Source organism: Rhinichthys klamathensis, unplaced genomic scaffold (genome assembly GCF_029890125.1).
Source record: "Rhinichthys klamathensis goyatoka isolate OS25496 unplaced genomic scaffold, OSU_Roscu_1.1 h1tg000015l_1, whole genome shotgun sequence".
Taxonomy (NCBI): Eukaryota; Metazoa; Chordata; class Actinopteri; order Cypriniformes; family Leuciscidae; genus Rhinichthys; species Rhinichthys klamathensis.
Window position 1 is genome coordinate 996,443 of NW_026606567.1, and position 20,302 is coordinate 1,016,744.

Consider the following 20,302-nt stretch of genomic DNA (forward strand, 5'->3'; position numbering starts at 1 on the left):
TTTTAAATAAATGAATACTTTATTCAGCAATGACTCACTAAATTGATCGAAAGTGACAGTAAATATCTTTATAATGTTACAAATAAATTTCACAAATAAATGCTGTTTGTTTGAACTTTTTGTTCATCAAAGAATCCTGAAACAAAATATGAATATATGAAGCAGCACAACTGTTTTCAACATTGATATTTTTATGTTTCTTGAGCAGCAAATCATCATAGTGACACTTAAGACTGGAGTAATGATGCTGAAAATTCAACTTTGAACCACAGGAATAAATTACATAATTACATTTATTAAAATAGAAAACATTTACTTAAAAGTTTAATAATATTTCACAATATTACTGTTACTGTATTTTTGATCAAATAAATGCAGCCTATTTCAAAACATTAAAAAAATGGGTCCATGGTCATGACATGGATTTTTAAAAATTATTTTAACATGTTCCTTGAAGTTCACATATAATGTTAATAAAGATTTTTTCACAAAGAAAACAAATATATATGTGTAAAAACAATTATTTTTAACCTTAATCCTTTTAAGGCTTGTCAGTAAACGGCCACTGTTATGATTGGCTAACGTCATTGCATAAGGAAACAATCAACATTTAAGTGCTCAAAAGTATGACACAGCCTGCCATGTTTTCATTCATGCCAAATAAATGTCTACTTTGACTAAGATCTACAGTATAGCAACTGCACTGCACTGAAAAAATATTTAGAGGGCTGTTTAATGTACACTCTATCAGATCATCAACGATTTGTTATATTGCACCATTGAAAAACAATCTGACAATTCCTCATTTGCAAATGTCTTTCATGTAGTTTATACGTGCACTCATCAGTCGCTCGATGGAGGAAGTGTCTTCACGCTGTCAAGCTGAAGGATTCCATCTTGAACATAGTGTAAGTGGAAAGTAATCTTACAAATTCAGGAAGGTAATATAACAACTTTTGGAATATTGTTTATTTCATATTTGAGTGGAATTCCAATGTATGTAGCCAGATGATGAAGCAATTTGCTTTTTAGCTCTACTTTTATTGCACGTTTATTCAATCTTGAGCTGCAATCAAAAGAAAACACTGAGTACTAATGATATTTTATATTGTTTCTCGGCATAGACATGTGAAAGGCCGTGTTTTGGTGGCTCTGGCTGATGGTACACTGGCCGTCTTCCACAGAGGTCTTGGTAAGACACTGTCGGTTTGCTAATAATTCAGAAACGTATCTTAACTTTGACATTTACTTGTAATAAAACAAAAACACCTTGCTTCTACTTTTACAGACAGCCAGTGGGATTTGACCAACTACCACCTCTTGGACCTCGGCCGGCCACATCACTCAATCCGCTGCATGACCGTTGTGCATGACAAAGTGTGGTGCGGCTACAAGAACAAGATCTATGTCATTCAGCCCAAAGCAATGAAAATAGAGGTTCAGAATTATGTCTTTATTAGCTTTTGCGTTTTTGGAAAAATGTGTTGCATGCAATTTTTATTAGTATTTGTTAAATCCAATTTTCTGGAGAGCAAAAATTCCTTTAAAGGCACACCGCGGAACTTTTGGCCACTAGTGGCGCTCGACCTGTAACTTTCACGTCTAGCGTCCCTAGAGGCCACAAGCTCCGCAGCACTGTCGCAAAAGTCAACTGTCAACCGGTCAGCCCATAGACAGTGGGTCAGCCTCCCGTGTCTTTAGATTGTGTGTGCTTGCAGTGTTTGAGGCGGGCAGCCTTGCCGCACTCGATTCCCTTATAGCAGTCTGCTGAGAGAGAGCGAGCGGGGCGAGCCCCGTGGGGCTTAGTGCTGACATGTCTGTGAGTGAATGTGGGCGCGGGACGGCAGGCACATTTACTGCACTAAAAACACCGTCGGCCTGAGCTGACTGTAACTTATGTGTGTTGGTTTCGTTTTACAGAAACCGTGGGACATGTTGTGTGTAGTGTTTGTGGGCACTGAGTCGTGGGCACGTTCACTACATTTAATGTACAAATTTTGACATGAGTCGATTATATTTGTGCGAGCCCTGCACTGTGGCGGGCTGTGTTTGTGTGTAGAAATGAACAATGGGTTGTGGGCATTTTGTTACACTCATAACACCATCGGCTGTGGCCGGAATACCAGAAAATACTTATACTTAAATACTTATTACTTATATGATTTATCTGGGTCACCTTGGAAACGGCATTTGCGTGCAGGCAAGCGTCAGCATCGGTCGGGCACCCCTCCTCCTCCTTAGCTCACGCCAGCGAGCAAAAGCTGGACCAATGTTGATCCTCGTCCTGGCTTTTCATTTGTCACTATGCCTTTTTCTTTTTTTTAGTGTCCTCTGACAAAACCTTTGCCTTCTTCCTTGTAGCTGTTGGTTCGGCCATGACGAAAACATACAGACGGCAATCAAACGCGAGTTGAGCACTCACGTCAGAATCTGAGGAAGTTGTGGGTGGTGGGGGAAGTGACGTATGCCGTAAAGCGCTCGAATTTTGTAGTTCTTTTTGTGCTCGGGTTCCTACCCGAAACCCGAAGTTACATAGTGCTAGGAAACGCGATACAGACACCTTCAGGCTACGGCAGACGTGTCATTCAACCTATTGTAAGTCGATGTACCATCTCAATGGGTTTTGGTAATATATTATAAAGGTTAACAAGTTCCACAGTGTGCCTTTAAGTTTAACTTTGCCTATTTTCAACCTGCTTTGAATTGTAACAATGTCGATAGAATATGTAAATGAACTATGCTTACTCGTTCTCCGTGTTACCTGGACAGAGAAATTCACGTTTATTTGTTTTGCTTCAGGTGAAACTGACAGAACAGCAGTTTCTTTCAGTTTTTCTCCTGCATTTGGACCAAAACACTGTGTTCGTGGCCATCCAATTTGAAATGTTCACTACAAACGCTGAGGTTTTTCATATTTTCCATCACTGTGTTTTCTCCGTATTTACAATTCAGCCTACAACACATTGGACCCTTTACTGGGAACCGGAAGTAACTCAATCCTGCTAAACGTTGACTCTTTGAATTCTTGCAGCTGGGAACAATACAACTCGACACCATTATAATTTACTGAGAAGTATTTCCTACTAAAGCAAGGCGATATTTGACTCTGGTTAAGCGTATCCATAGCAGACGGCTGGGAGTGGCCTTGGATGGCAACACGCCTAATGAAGTTTTCCTACCTATTTGGCAAAAGGAAATACAAAAGCCTTTTTTTTTTTTTCTCTAGTCAGGTAGCACGGATTTCAAAAATTGTTTCACCTTTCTACTGTATAGGCTGCCATGTTATATAGAAAACCCATTTTGCCAGCGGTGAAGTACTCCTTTAACTTGCTTAAACAGGATGTTTTTACAATAAGTTGTGATGCATTTCTCATTGGGTATTTATGAAACAGAAGTCTTTTGATGCCCACCCGCGTAAGGAAAGTCAGGTGCGTCAGCTGGCCTGGGTGGGTGATGGGATTTGGGTGTCCATCCGGCTTGACTCCACCCTCCGCCTCTTCCACGCTCACACCTTCCAGCATCTCCAGGACGTGGACATTGAGCCTTATGTCAGCAAAATGTTAGGTGAGATTCATACTGAATTTTTTTTTTTTTTTTTGGTTCATGGTCACCTTTTCTGCTTAATATTGTGAAATATACTATAATTTAAAATTCTCTATTGTATTTATTATTATTATTATTATTTTATTTGTAGAAAAAAGACAAAAGGGACAATACATATTAATGAACATTTTTCACAAATGTAAATATGCCAGATTATAGCCATAGGCTAATTTCCATCTGCAGACCCCTAAGCAGGTAGATGTTACACATAAATACATACAGACACACTATCCACAGGCTATATACAGAGAAGCAAGGACAGTAACAGTGATCACAACATATTAGGACAAGCCATATTACACAGACCCTTTTTACACAACCCATGCTATACTAACTCCTATTACACAACCCATATCACACTAATAATTCTATCCCCTTTATATTTATAAAACACTAACTCTATTTTACATCTGATATATAAACTTATGATTACTAAACATGCTCACATATTTGTGTGTCCCTCAACCATACTTTTAAACGACTCCTAAAAATAGGAAAACTTGTGCTTTCCCTCACTGATTGAGGAATACTATTCCAGGAGCTCACCCCCTGATATGATAGAGCGTTCTGTGAAAAGGCGGTCCGCCTAAACGCTAAGTCACAGTCACCTCTCATAGTGGCTCTAGTCACTCGAGACCCGACAGCACTGATAGACTTTTGTTTAATAAAATCACTCAATGGTGGAGGCGCCAGACCATGTATAACCTTATAGATTAGACAGGCTGATTTAAATAATTTGAAATTCGCAAAATTTAAAAACTTATATTTATCTAGAATATTACAATGATGATATGACGAAGGTTTCTTATCTAATATTTTCAATGCTCTTTTGTAGCATACTTCAATTGGCCCAATAGCAGCATGACTCGTATAAGACCAACTTGTGATACAGTACTCAATATGAGCCAGTATCATAGAGTGCAAGAACGTGATCGCTGCTGTATCCGTTAATGATGTACGAATCTGTTTAAAGTTCCGTAAATTAACATTTACAGTTTTCACAACTTTTTTGACGTGTTTTTTAAAAGATAATTTTGAGTCTATCAGAACTCCCAGATACCTAAATTCCTCAACATTAATTAATTCTTGTCCACCCAAGCAAACTTTTGCTGTGGCCACAGTTGTTTTAGGTTTACTAAAAAACATTGATACGGTCTTTTTAACATTAAGACACAAGCATGAATCAATCAGCCATTTTTGCAAATCATTTAAAGCAAATGAAAGCTGATGGGATGCATCATCAGCACTTTTGGCATGTGTAAAAATTACAATCATTCTGCTCAAAAACATTTCTGATTATTATCAATGTTGAAAACTGCTTCATGTTTTTGTGGAAACTGTGATACATTTTGTTTTTCGGGATTTTTTGATGAATAGAAAGTTCAAAAGTATTTATTTGACAAATATTTTGTTACATTTAAATGTCTTTAGTGTCCCTTTTGATCAATTCAATATCCTTGCTGTGCACCATGTAGCTTTTGGGCCTCTAGTGGTTAAACAAAACTGAATGCATTTTGCAGAAGAACATTGTTTTGGTTGTGCTTCGGCTCTGCCTGACTGTGGATGAATATGGTTATTTCTCATAACTAAAAAAAAGATTATCCAGCTGCTCGTAAAACATTCACTACTAGGCTTAAGAGATACAACCAGTTTAGATGGAAAGATCTCAAGCTGACTAGCTGAAGACGTCACTGTAGCTTTAGCCATTAATAGACCCGGTCCTTCTTTGAAAATAAATTCCAGCACAGCGCTACAACAACCATAATGAAATGACCTTTCACAACAGATAATGCTTTACATGAACTCTGTTAGAGAGCTATATATGCAATTTATGTTCAATAAAATACCTCACTCACCTGTTGAGTAATAAAAACACTATCTCTACGGTGCTTTTACAACGATTCATTCAGACACAACTGTTCTGCTTTGTTTGGAACTGTTATCATTGGTCAAATAGAGCAAAAACAGTTCAAATGTACTGACATTACTGTTTAAAAATTTAAATGAATATCAACTTATTGTTTATTTAACTGTTGTATTACATTTGCAATTGTGCTGATATTCGGTGAAAAAAAAAAAGAAGCATTTTTCCTCGTGTGATATTGCTTAACTATATGATATAAAAAGCAATTTCGTTCAATTTGTATCTTTGAATTTTGCGGGCATTTAATTCATTTTGCGGGCATTTCCTACCCTGCTGCACAATGCTATTTCACGCCAACTCCAGACTCGCTTGCTTGTTGTTAAAGTCCCCATGAATTTAAAATTGACCATACTTACTTTGTTTGCCTAAATTGATCGTTTTGTGGTGAACAATTCATCCACATCCAAGTCAATGAATCCACACAAAAAAATGTTTTGGCTTCGTAATCTTTAATCAAAATCTGAAATGTCCCCTCCCCTCTGCATTGGAGGACCTTCCCTGATGACGTAGGTTTGACGGTTTGGGTGTCTGCTTAACATCCGTAACCATGCCCCTCCAACTGACAGTAGACAGGCTGAATGAAAACACCTACTTTTCTAGATCCAATCAGGTGCTAGTTGGGAAAAAAAGCCACACCCACTATTTTGCCTCATTTAGTATTCCGTTTCTCTCGGAAATACGTCACAGCACTGGAGAAAAGTCGTTTGCAACTTCCGGCTCACGGGGACTTTAAGCTAAATGGATGGTTACAGTTATCCAAACCAGATTCGCCTGCGAAGACCTGTTGTCTCTTTAAAAAAATCTGTCTGACCCAAAACTTTTGAATGGGAGTGTGCATCTGAAATTACAAGACAAGATTTGAGCTCTTTTATAATATGCTTTGGAATAAATACACAATAATCGGCCTTCCACTTGTCTTTAACAGGAACAGGGAAACTGGGCTTCTCTTTTGTGAGGATTACGGCTCTAACGGTTTCCTGTAACCGGCTGTGGGTGGGAACAGGAAATGGTGTCATCATCTCCATCCCGTTATCAGACTGTAAGCCAACATCACAGCACACATAAACATATGTACGTCAGTATTTGATGTGGAAGTGCAGCTTTAGTTTCAGTCTCTTTGGCCACTTCTCTCTGTTCTCTCTCGTCTCCTGTCTCTGTAGCTGTAGGTCAGTGTGGATATCTAGGTCAGAGGGGTGAGTGGGAAACACATTGTTGACAGCTGATTAATTCTGAAACACAGCTGTCTTGCTTGGCTTGTTTGCTTTTATGCTCAGCTGTGTTCAATATTTCATATCCAAGTTCTTTGTTCTTAGTTCCTCTCTCTCCAACCAACTTCCTCTTTCTGAGCTTATCAACAGTGAATCTGCATCTAGTCGAAATTTGCTTTTAATGCTTTAATATTACTGGCTGTATCCCAGTAATTTCGCAACGAGGCTGTGCTTTGAATTTGACAGGCATCTTCTCTGCAAGATACTAACTGCTAACATTAGATGCTTTAGACACTTGTGTTTACACACTTTTCCCCTAGCAGCTAATAAGACGGTGGGAGCGATCGCCTGTCGTCCAGGTGGGGCGGTGCGAGTGTACGGCGATGACACCATGGTCGGTGCTGTGACTGGCTCGTACGTACCGTACTGCTCCATGGCACACGCTCAGCTCTGCTTCCATGGCCACAGAGACGCTGTTAAATTCTTTGCTACAGTTCCAGGTAGAACATCATAACATTAGCCACCTTATTTTGAAACACGGAAGCAAGCTATTTTCTGTGAATGTGCAAGACTTCCTATTTGTAATGGCGATTTGTCTTCAACTTAAATCAAACAAGAAATCAAAATAAAATAAACAAACTCAAAATCAAACAGCCATTGAGGCACTTAAAGATCGAATCTTACGCAGGATACAATAAGTCCAATGTCCAAGCAAGCATATCGTTCATGCGGTTTATTTCCATTTGAGCAAGCAAGCATACAAACAAATGGTGTCTGCAGCCTCTCTTTCCCTGGTAAAAAACCAACAACCTTTCCCAGTGCCTGCCTGTCTTAAATGTGACCACCATTATATACCTGCCAACAGGTGCTCAATACTATCAAAATAAAAGTCCCAAAAATACTCAAATTAACTAAAATAACAACATTAATATTCTGGATCTACATCAATAAAATAATCATGCAAATTATTTAAGGTGAAACAAAATAAAGTAATTTAATTATTAACTTAATTACAAAACAAGGAAATAGCTCCAACACTCCGGCCCCTAATTGTGAAATGTGTAAACCCACAATTATGTTTCTTCCTGTAACGGAGCTATTCTTTAGCTATGTCCTAAAAATAATACATCAATTCTTCTGGTCTTCTTCCCGTGGCTGTCTGGAAAAGAAACAAACAGAAGGAAAATAGAAGAGAAGAGGGAAAAGAAAGAATATATGTCCATGATGCTACACTGTTGCCTCCAGAAGCAGACAGATCTTCGTTATAGGTCTCTCCAAGACACTGGTCTTAGTTTGGAGGAGCACAGAGCGAACCAATCCTTTGGCGTCTGGCTTAGTACTCAGAATTCGGCCCATCATCCAGGATCCTCTCGGTGCCGTGGCAACAGCAATGATGACGATATCCCCAGGAGAGAAACTTCTTCTTGGTATAGCCCATTTTTGTCTTTCCTGCATTAGAAGTAAGTATTCAAATGTCCATCTTTTCCAAAAAAGTTCGGCAATGTATTGTACTTGCTTCCATCTTCTCCTGATATACATGTCATTCTTTGCGAAGAGTCCTGGTGGAAGGATGGGTTTTCCTTTTAGCAGAAGAATATGGTTTGGTGTGAGAGGCTCAAGGTCATTAGGGTCATCGGAGACCTTTGTAATGGGTCTGTCGTTTAGTATTGACTCTACCTCACAAAACAGCGTCTGCAGGCCTTCATCATCCAAAACCTGCTGCCCAAGAACCGAGGTGAGTATGCTTCTTACTGAGCGGATCAAACGCTCCCAAACACCGCCTTGATGTGAGGCTGTAGGTGTATTAAAGCTCCACTTAATCCCATCTTGAACCAAAGCACCTTGAATTTTTGCATTATTCAAAGCGGCAAGACTTTGCTTTAACTCTTTGTTTGCTCCAATGAAATTCGTGCCATTGTCTGACCTTAGGCTGGACACCGGACCTCTTCTACAAATGAATCTCCGCAGAGCATTAATGCAGGAATCCGTATCTAAAGAATATGCCACTTCCAGGTGTATTGCCCGACTGGTCAAACATGTGAAAAGCACTCCATACCTTTTTAGAAAGCTTCTTCCTCTTTTAACTTCTATGGGGCCGAAATAATCAACTCCCACAGCTGTAAAAGGAGCCTTGTCTGGCATAACCCTCTCTTCCGGTAAGTCTGCCATCTTCTGCTCTCCCAGTTTTCCTCTGTAACGTCTACATGTTGTACATTCTGAAATTATTTTTCTTGCAGCAGAGTTGGCATTGATTATCCAATATCTCTGTCGAAGTCTGTTCAACATGTGGTTTCTACCAGCGTGTCCTAGTTGTTGATGGATATGACGTAAAATCAGCTGGGAAACATGCAGATCTTTGGAAAGGATAACAGGATGTTTAATCTCTGATGGTAATGCAGACTTGTGCAAGCGACCCCCGACTCTGAGAATGTCATCTTCCAATATAGGATCCAACTTGTACAATGAACTGTCCTTGGGGACATTAACCAAGCCGGTCTTCAGGGAGGCAATTTCACTCTTAAACCGGTGTTTTTGAACAAAACGAAGTATTGCCTTTTCTGCTTCATCATAACTTTCTGGAGTTAAGGATTTCCCTCCAAGAGTGGCTTTGAAGCTCTGAAGTTTTTGTTCAACAAACCCTTTGACTCCTATGTCTCTGTCCCTTTCAGTAGATTTGAACTCTTTTCTCTTCTGGCTCAGGAGCAAAAGAACTCTTTTAAGCTGGAGAAACCAGGCAACAGATGTTCTAAGCTTCCTCCAAGATGAGAAATAATTAATGAGATAGTCTGTAGGATCTTCTGAGTGCTTGACAATAGCATTCACAGCTACTTCTCTTTTGACCTCTGGGTCCTCAGATGGAATCACAGCTATATCCACATCAGTGATTGGCCACTCCTTCTCTGATAAAGAGAGGAACTCTGGACCTTTAATCCATTTCTGGTGTATGAGAAATTCCTCTGCTCTCAGTCCACGAGATGCTTCATCGGCAGGATTGATCTTAGAGCCCACATACTTCCACTGGTCAACTTCTGTGGCTTCTCTAATAACCGAAACCCTGTTTGCAACAAAGGTATGGAAACGTCTAGTTTCATTACAGATATACTTGAGGACGGTTGTGCTATCTGTCCAAAACATTGACCTCTCCAGCGGCCACTGTAACTCTTTCTGAAGCATTCTGTCCATTCGGACAGCCAGAACTGCTGCTGCAAGCTCCAGACGAGGAATGGTGACTTGCTTCAGGGGCGTAACTCTAGTCTTTCCCACAAGAAATGAAACATGTACTTTGTCACCAGCTTTCAGTCTCAGGTAAGACACCGTACCATATCCAACTTGACTGGCATCTGAAAAGTTATGAATTTGGGCTGTTACAGATGTTCCCAAGTCAGAAGGTTTAATGCAGCGATCCACCTTGAATCCACTCATTTTCTGGAGATCCGTTAGCCAGTTAGACCATTGTTTAGAGAAGGAAGGGGGTATTTGTTCATCCCACTTCAAGTTTCTTCTGCAGAGCTCCTGTAACATTAACTTAGCTGGCATGATAAAAGGACCCAAAAAACCTAATGGATCGTACAGTGAGCTGACCACCGACAAAATACCTCTCCTGGTATGGGGCCGTTCCTGTACTGAAGTCCTAAACATAAACTTGTCAGACTCAACACACCATTGCAGACCAAGCGCTCTTTCAATAGGAAGCTGGTCCGTGTCTAAATCCAGATCTTTCGTCTCTGTTGCTCTGATGTTACTTGGGATTGATGTCAACACAGAGCGGCTATTAGTCACCCATTTTCTGAGACTAAATCCACCTTTGTCGCAGAGCACAGTCAAGTCATTTGCAATTTTAATTGCATCTCCTTCTGAGGCTATGGATTTCAGGCAGTCGTCCACATAAAAGTTATGACGAACTGTACTGATCACTGCATCTGGAAAATCCAACACATTGTCCTCTGCAGTTCTTCTCAAGGCATAATTTGCACAACTTGGGGACGATACTGCTCCAAACAAGTGTACCTTCATTCGATATTCCACTGGTTCTTGATCACTATTGCCATTAGGCCACCAAAGAAAGCGAAGAAAGTTCATGTGTTTATCAGGCACATGTACTTGATAAAACATGGCATGGATGTCAGACATGACAGCAACATGTTCTTTCCTGAACCGAATGAGGACCCCAATAAGAGAGTTGGTGAGATCTGGACCCTGCAAGAGCTGACAATTTAGTGATGTTCCTTTGTATGTAGCTCCGCAGTCAAACACAACCCTCAGCTTTCCTTTAGTGGGGTGATGTACTCCGTGATGGGGGATGTACCAGACTTTTCCATCCTCTTGTTCCATTTGGTCGACAGGTACCACTTCAGCATAGCCCTGAACCAACATATCACTGATAAATGAGGTGTACTCCTCCTTAAACGTATCATTCCTTTCAAACTTCCTCTTCAAACCTTGTAGGCGCTGTTCAGCAACACAGCGATTATTTGGTAAGACAGGATCTTCTTCCCTGAAAGGTAAGTCAATGCAATAATGTCCGTTTTTCAGTTCTGCTGTACTACTCACAATCTTCATGAATTTAACGTCCTCTCTTGACATCTCCAATTGCTCCTCTGATGTTCTTTCATTAAAATCATGGTTATATTGTTTAATGAGCATTTCTTCCAGATATTCCACAGATATGCGATTGGTTGTAACAGAGCAGCCAGTCTTTACTCTATTGCTGCCACCCCCTCGAAGTGGTCCATTAATTATCCAGCCAACTCTTGTTCGAACTGCATATGGTCCTTCACCTTGACTGTTGATCAACTCCCAGGGTTCCATCACTTTTGCTGCATCAGTTCCAATGAGCAAATCAACATTTGAATCCACATCATGAAGGTGTATGTTCCCCAAGTAAGACCATTTAGCCACATCCTCTTGTCGTGGAATGTTCAATTTTGACACTGGCATAATTTTTTGAGTTAAAACATTAGGCAACTCAATAAAATCATTAGTATCCATGCTAGACACTTCCAAACCAGACAAAACATTAGTACTCACAATTTTCTTTTGACCCATTGTCCTTAATAGAATGTTTGCTGGCTTTCCTCTTAGGCCTAGTCTCCTTGCCAAATCAACAGTGCAGAAAGTACCTGAACTCCCAGGATCCAAAAAAGCGTAGGTCTGTACAACTGTATTACTCATCTGGCTTTTAACCTGAACTGCAACAATTGAGAAGACAGCATCATCCTCTTCACCGGCCCCTATATGACCACATGTCTGTTGTCCAGTTGACACACTCAGTGGAAGGCTCACAGACTCCTGTGCTTCTTTGAACGATGTACCCTTTACCTCAATGTGAAGGACTGAGGGGTGCTTCAGGTGACACACACTGCAATCTAAACGACTCCTACAGTCTTTGCTTGTGTGACCAACTTTTAAGCAACCAAAACAAATTCCATTTTCCTTTATGAAACTTATCTTGTCCCGGTGCATCTTCAATTTAAACCGTGAGCATTTATCCAGAGCGTGATTGTTCTGTTGGCAGAATAAACAGCATCTAAGATTACTTTGGGCAGAGGAGGACTTGCTCTTATCGTCAATGTAGCTCCTATCTCCTTCTTTTACTGAACTGACACTGGTTGCAAAAGTGTTTCCAGTTCTTCTCTGCTTTGCATGTCCAGCGTTGGAGACTTTAGTATAGGTGGTAGGTTGACAATCCTGTATATTACCAAACAGAGGGTCAGAGACAATTCTTACTTGTTTTTCAACAAAGGTCACAAGGTCAGTGAATACAGCCCTGTTTCCACTTTGCTCCTGCAGATCACATGCAACATTTCTCCATTTTTCCCTTAGCTTATAAGGCAATTTCATTACAATGCTTCTGAGGTTGGATGGCATGTCCAACTCCTTCATATACATGATTTGCTGTGTTAAATTGGAACAACCTCGAAGAAACAGAGAAAATGATTGTAGTGCTTTCACATCCTCTGGTTTAATGAGAGGCCATGTAAGAATTTTGTCCATATAAGCAGAGGCGATTTTGTGCTCATTACCAAAATGTTCTGCAAGAAGGGATTTAGCTCTTTGGTATCCCTGCTGAGGAGGCAAGTGCTGACAACTTTTCACCAGGTCTCTTGGCTGACCCCTGGTGTACTGCTCCAAAAAGTTCAAGCAATCACTCATATTATTAGTCTTTTCTTCTACACAGTTTTCAAAAGCTCTAATAAAGGTTCTAAACTGAAGAGGGTCACCATCAAACACAGGAATATTTCTCATTGGCAAAGCAGATGCTAAATTTTGCTGAACCAACAATGTGGTGATGTCGTTCTGTCGTTGCATAATGCTCAAAATATCGTTCTGGGTGTTATCATCGCATGCTGGGTTAAGATAGGATTGGCGTCCTATTTGTTGAGCATCATGAACCATTGGTGTCCTTTGTGTTTGGGTGTCACTTGTTGCAAGTCTGGTGTCTGATGGTTTCATTTCCACCTTTTTAGGTCTGACAATCTGAGCCTGTGACACAGGGTGAGATCCACGGTGTTTATTCTTTATGTCACTGTGTTCTGGAATGAAATGATCAGCGTGAGGATTGAGGCGGCCTGTCCTTTGCTTGTTCTTTTCATAAAAGGAATTCATTCCATCAGATCCTTTAGAACCACACTTTGAATTCATTTCCAGCACATGAAGTTTAGCATTGGCTACAGCAAGATCGGTTTCCAGAGCCAACTGTTCCTTTTCCTTCCTTAATTCCTCTTCTTTGGCTTCTAACAAGTGTTTCCTTTTTAATGCAGTCATGCGTTCCATAAGTGCTGCCTTATCAGCTTCTGCATTTATCCTTGCAGATGAAGTTGAGGATACTCTTGATACTTGAGAGTGTAATCTGGAATTATTCTCCTTTACAAATGAGATGTTAGATGCACTGTCCTCAGGTCTAATCCCATCAGAAGTTACGCTTTGGTTGTCAGGATGTTCAGCATCAATATCAACTGATTGTACATATGGGTGAGCAGCCTCAGACAACCAGCCCTTTACTTCTTCAGTGAAATCACAGAACATGGTCATTTTTGTATGAAAATACTTATTTTGTCTTTGAACTTCACTCTCAGGCAAATTCAAATTCAAGAAGGATTCATGTGTGTCATTAGCTTCCTCATAACACTTAATGCATTTTCCCAACTGAGATTGCACAGAGTTTACATTGTCAGTGGATTCCATCAAGACACGTATTTGTTCCATGTACTTCTTAGCCTGCTTACATTTCAAAGACCTCTTTTCTTGGCACGTTTTTGCATAAAATGCCAACCCTTTTTCGGTGAACTTGGCGCTTCGTTTTACAGAGTGCGTAGACAGAGCGTCACTCTTCGCTCTTGATGTGCCAGATTGTTGCGACATTGTTTGTTTGTTCTCAAATCCCTTTAAGTCCATCTCAATTTTCACACAATTTGTTTGCCGTAGCACGAAGAAACATCATTTGTTGCATTAAGTCACTTCAATGACATAGCTTTCTTATGAATGAATGACGTGAATGTCTCTGTTGAGGTATTGCGCAACCGCTACACATCCTCCAAAATCCCTCAGAACCTTCAAGACTTCCAATATTCAACCTCATGCAGTGAAACAATGAATCCAATGCTCCAATAGCTAAGCCATCTTCCAATACAGCTTCAAAGTAAACATTTTTCACATACCGACTTTTGAACAGCTTTGTGTGATGTCCGTAGGCCACTGTCTTTCCAGGCAACGATGTGGTTTTCAACAACCTACTCCACAATCCTCCTTTGTGTAAGTGATCCAAGCTTCCACAAAGTCCATCGACATGAATGTCCACATTTAAGGTGGGTTTTTTACTTATGTAATGGCGATTTGTCTTCAACTTAAATCAAACAAGAAATCAAAATAAAATAAACAAACTCAAAATCAAACAGCCATTGAGGCACTTAAAGATCGAATCTTACGCAGGATACAATAAGTCCAATGTCCAAGCAAGCATATCGTTCATGCGGTTTATTTCCATTTGAGCAAGCAAGCATACAAACAAATGGTGTCTGCAGCCTCTCTTTCCCTGGTAAAAAACCAACAACCTTTCCCAGTGCCTGCCTGTCTTAAATGTGACCACCATTATATACCTGCCAACAGGTGCTCAATACTATCAAAATAAAAGTCCCAAAAATACTCAAATTAACTAAAATAACAACATTAATATTCTGGATCTACATCAATAAAATAATCATGCAAATTATTTAAGGTGAAACAAAATAAAGTAATTTAATTATTAACTTAATTACAAAACAAGGAAATAGCTCCAACACTATTCATTATACATCTATAGGGAAATAACTAGAAGAATACATTAAATGGTAAATGGCAATTTACAAATGCTCTTACGGTCAAAATAAGGTGGATATGGACCGTTGTGAAGTCTCATGTTTGAAGAAGTCGACTCCATTCAATTAAGTGCCTGATTATTGAAGGTTTCATGATAACATCATGATAAGATTAATATTACTACAGTGACATTAAGGACTGTTTTGGGAGCATGTTGAGGATATGTGGGTAAATCTCACAAACAAAATGAGTATGTTTTAGCTCAAAATAAAAAGAAGAATATTAAAATAATGTATTATAAATAATAATATCGTAATAACAACATATTACAATAATACATGCATAAATAAATCAAATAAAATGGAGATGGTAAATGAAATGTCAACCCTATATAACATAAATCAATACTTTTATATTAAAATGGTATATTAACAGGAAATGCAGCACAATAAATACTAAATACTACTATGGTGTAAAGTGTATATGTATATTTTTGCAATGTAAATATATACAGTATGTATACAGTAGGGCTGGGCGATAAAACGGTATCAGTATTTATCGACGGTATAAAACGATATAAAAGATGTTCAATATAGCGCTCGATATTTTCATTAAAATGCGTGCGCATCTTTTATATATATATATATATATATATATACACTCACCGGCCACTTTATTAGGTACCCCATGCTAGTAACGGGTTGGACCCCCTTTTGCCTTCAGAAGTGCCTCAATTCTTCGTGGCATAGATTCAACAAGGTGCTGGAAGCATTCCTCAGGGAGTTTGGTCCATATTGACATGATGGCATCACACAGTTGCCGCAGATTTGTCGGCTGCACATCCATGATGTGAATCTCCCGTTCCACCACATCCCAAAGATGCTCTATTGGGTTGAGATCTGGTGACTGTGGAGGCCATTTTAGTACAGTGAACTCATTGTCATGTTCAAGAAACCAATTTGAAATGATTAGAGCTTTGTGACATGGTGGAAGTAGCCATCAGAGGATGGGTACATGGTGGCCATAAAGGGATGGACATGGTCAGAAACAATGCTCAGGTAGGCCGTGGCATTTAAACGATGCCCAATTGGCACTAAGGGGCCTAAAGTGTGCCAGGAAAACATCCCCCACACCATTACACCACCACCACCAGCCTGCACAGTGGTAACAAGGCATGATGGTTCCATGTTCTCATTCTGTTTACGCCAAATTCTGACTCTAACATCTGAATGTCTCAACAGAAATCGAGACTCATCAGACCAGGCAACATTTTTCCAGTCTTCAACTGTTCAATTTTGGTGAGCTCTTGCAAATTGTAGCCTCTTTTTCCTATTTTTTAGTGGAGATGAGTGGTACCCGGTGGAGTCTTCTGCTGTTGTAGCCCATCCGCCTCAAGGTTGTGCGTGTTGTGGCTTCACAAATGCTTTGCTGCATACCTCGGTTGTAACGAGTGGTTATTTCAGTCACTGTTGCCCTTCTATCAGCTCGAACCAGTCTGGCCATTCTCCTCTGACCTCTGGCATCAACAATGCATTTCCGCCCACAGAACTGCCGCTCACTGGATGTTTTTTCTTTTTCGGACCATTCTCTGTAAACCCTAGAGATGGTTGTGCGTGAAAATCCCAGTAGATTAGCAGTTTCTGAAATACTCAGACCAGCCCTTCTGGCACCAACAATCATGCCACGTTCAAAGTTACTCAAATCAACTTTCTTCCCCATACTGATGCTCGGTTTGAACTGCAGGAGATTGTCTTGACCATGTCTACATGCCTAAATGCACTGAGTTGCCGCCATGTGATTGGCTGCTTAGAAATTAAGTGTTAACGAGCAGTTGGACAGGTGTACCTAATAAAGTGGCCGGTGAGTGTATATATATATATATATATACATACATATTGAATAAAAAGAATAATGTTTTGCATTGCAAAAATTACATTGCTTTACAATGCAAAAATAGCTAAATTTATTCATATATTTTAAGCAAGTAAAGCATTTAAGAATTATGTTTGCTAGACATACTATACCATCACATAAAATCAGATAGAAGATGGGGTAACACTTTATTTTGATGGTCCCTTTTGAACATTCTGTTACTATAAGTAACTTTGCAACTACATGTCAACTTGCAGTCATTAGAGTATCAGTAGACTGTCTGCTTAATATTTGTGGACTCCTTATTGTGATGGTCCTCCAACAGACATTCTACTGACTATAAGTAACTTTGCAACTACAAGTCAACTTATTCTAACCCTAACCCTACCAGTCTACTAATACTCTACAAACACTGAGAGTTAGTAGAGATGTACAGTAGGTGCAACGTTACTTATAGTCAACAGCACGTGTTAAAGGTACCATCAAAATAGAGTGAAACCGTAAATGGTGAAAAGAAATTTGATTAGCATTTTACTAGATGAAAGAACGTGTTCAGCATATTGTTTTAAATCTGTGGTGTTTGATATAATGACTGGTGGAGTGTGTTTCAGGTCAGGTTATTGTGCCAGGAGCTGAAGGCACGCCTGACAACTCAGACTCTTCAGCCCCAGACGGCAAGAGCATGCTTATCATGAGCGGAGGAGAGGGATACATCGACTTCAGAATCGGTAAGAGCTTCAGTACCAGTGTCTACAGGACCTGTCCATGAGCAGCAGATGCCATTTGTGCATGTCTCACATTGTAAACCTATTAAATGTGCACATTCTGCTCTGCTGACATCTCTTTTTTTTGTTCTCTCAGGTGATGAGGATGGTGGTTTGGGACGAGATGAAGATGAAGAATCAGCCGAACCTACGTTGAAACTGCAGTCGGCTCCTGCCAAGCCGGAGCGCAGTTATGTTATAGTCTGGCAGGTTGCGCAGTGAGTGACTGATGAATCACTGCTTCGGGTTAAACGGAGAACTCTAGATCAAACCCACACGGACATACTTTTCTTCTTATTGATACGGATATTATCATTAATAATAATAGTGTTGTTCTTAATCCCTACATCACAATGAGTTCTTTAATATTTTTGCTTAGATGTTTATTTAATTTATTGTTTATATAAATCTGGCATTGACAGAAGAGATAAGTGTTGAAATGAAGGAACAAAACGACAACTTTAAGTCCGTCCACAACTATATCGCAACTATATGAAAATCCTGTGCTAAAAGTCTTAAAGGTTTACATGTAACTTAAGGGAACTGTTATAATGTTAGCTGCTTGATGATTTTTGTAGGGTTTTTTTATGTTGTTCACAGAATTGATCAGAGGTTTCTCTGTGCACTATGGCAGTGGTAGCATTGTGTAGTTCATGTATATAGAAACTCAAGAGAGCTATTTTTGCTATCTGTCTGGCGTAGATCTCGTGAGCGGTGTGTCTCGGCACCTTACAGCATGGTGTGCGTGTCTGTATGTGTGTATTTCTCGCTTGCATGAGTCCTGTGTCATTCCTATACGGAGCCCAGGAGCTCTAGAAATTCGGGCTTCCTTCACGCTAGAGCTTGCTGACACTTTAAAGACAGTACCGAACAAACATAATCTCCGGAAAGAGCAACATATGGAAGAGCTGCATGATTCAAATTGAAAAAAAATAAATAAAAATAGTTTCAAATAGAGATCACAATTCTCAGACGATTCTAAACAGAGAACTGAACAAAATAATATCTAATTTATTAGAGGTTCTGGCAAAATGTTAAATACTGCAGTCTATATATATATATTTTTTATTATTTAAAGGTGCTCTATGTAACTTTTCTACTAAAATGAATCCTTTTTTTATTGCCTGTGTGTGAAGGGGTTGTAATCACACATTAAAATGATCCACTTGTCGAGTTTTGCTATTACCTCTGAAGGCCAGTATTCCTATTTCTATGTGAAGTCTCCGGGTCGGATTTACGGCGAAATCCAACGGATGTGACGTGCATGCGCGCTCCCGAGCCTCTCTCCTTATATACAGTCTATTGTAGACGGTCAGGGAGTTACGTCCGGTTAAAGGCGCACGTTTTTCGGCTTATATCTCATTCAATCTTTGATCAATATTCCCAAGACTCTAATCGTTCGTAGTGCTGGACGGGGCCTTTCGAACGAGCCCACCCCCGAGGTCCAACTCGCCCGGCTCCCCGAGTTATAGCCGTTCGAAATCGGGGGTCCCAGCGAACGGCGATCCGGTAGGGGGCATCCCCGAGGCCCGCCACTCTAGCGTTCGGGCAAGGGTTCCCCTGGGACCTCCTCCCCCGAATTTGAGCTCTCTGGGTCTTTGCGTTCCAGAGATATGAGCGATTTTCTTCTGAGATCGTGACGTCACCGGCGTCCGCAATTTTGCAGCGCGCCCGATGGTTTTCTGCTAATATCTCCGCGAAAACACCACCAAAAACTATGGAACTTATATGGTTCTTTTCAGCTCGACTAGATGGTCCCAACGAGCTCGGTGCTCGCCGAATCCGTCTAGTATTCGCCGAGATATTTGCGTAATAGACGGTATTGTCTATGAGTTCGAGCACGAGCGCTCTTGTAAAATTTGGTTGCAATCTGAAACATCACCACTAGAGGCCGCTAAAAGTTACATAGAGCACCTTTAATTTGAATTCTTTTTTTTTTTTTATTGGTTTGAGCGAATGATTCAATGACTCACTTAAATACTTATTGTTTCATTACTGAATGAATCAGTGTTTTTGATCAAATCTCTTGAATGAATGATTCAATGGCAAATACATATTTTTTAACAGTCACTTGTCGCCACCTACTGGTGTAACGATGTAATTGATACAATCATTATTTGAAGGGCCACATTAGACACCACCGTAGACATCAGTGTTTATATCCAGATTCCAAACTATAAACTTTTATCCCAGTAGTTCTGTGATAATTTGAATTATTGTAAGACAGAAAAAATGATACTGTGGTTGAAAAGACATTTTGTGAAGCTGTTTCATACTTATACATGACAACTGCTCTCTCTGGATCAGCGGCAGCACTTATGCAGATTTGAATGTTTCGGTGTGCTTTTGGTTTAATAGCCAGGCGAATCGTTGTCATTTAGGAATAAAGCTGCGTTCACACTGCCAATTTCATTTCAATGGAGAGCTTTCAATTTCCGGCAGAATCGTGTGGGTGTTTGAATCGAGATTGCAAACTCTTAACGATTAATTGTGCAGCTCTAATACGCGGTAGTGTTTATTGCAGTAGAGATGGTCCACCCTTTTACCAAAGGATGAAACGTAGAACAAATAACACGTAACTAAACAGCCTAATTGTCTAATATTTTGCATTGCCAAGGCTTTTTGATGTTCTGTGA

The 20,302-nt window shown here is 40.0% G+C and overlaps 1 protein-coding gene across 10 annotated transcripts in view; it reads left to right on the forward strand.

Annotated features, from left to right (window-relative positions):
- The window catches only part of spag9a (sperm associated antigen 9a), a 53,162-nt gene extending 34,450 nt beyond the window's left edge, over positions 1–18,712 (forward strand). For 3 of the 10 annotated variants that reach the window (XM_056272235.1, XM_056272236.1, XM_056272241.1), the window contains 9 exons: positions 828–908; positions 1,125–1,192; positions 1,289–1,437; positions 3,393–3,564; positions 6,453–6,566; positions 6,688–6,720; positions 7,056–7,235; positions 17,514–17,630; positions 17,764–18,711. In XM_056272235.1, the coding sequence (XP_056128210.1) occupies positions 828–908; positions 1,125–1,192; positions 1,289–1,437; positions 3,393–3,564; positions 6,453–6,566; positions 6,688–6,720; positions 7,056–7,235; positions 17,514–17,630; positions 17,764–17,888 (1,039 nt within the window). In that variant the 3' untranslated portion in view covers positions 17,889–18,711. Of the gene's footprint in view, positions 1–827; positions 909–1,124; positions 1,193–1,288; positions 1,438–3,392; positions 3,565–6,452; positions 6,567–6,687; positions 6,721–7,055; positions 7,236–17,513; positions 17,631–17,763 lie in introns of all 10 variants that reach the window. The other 7 variants (XM_056272242.1, XM_056272238.1, XM_056272240.1 and 4 more) reach the window with 5 other exon arrangements.
- The last annotated feature ends 1,590 nt before the right edge of the window (positions 18,713–20,302 follow it).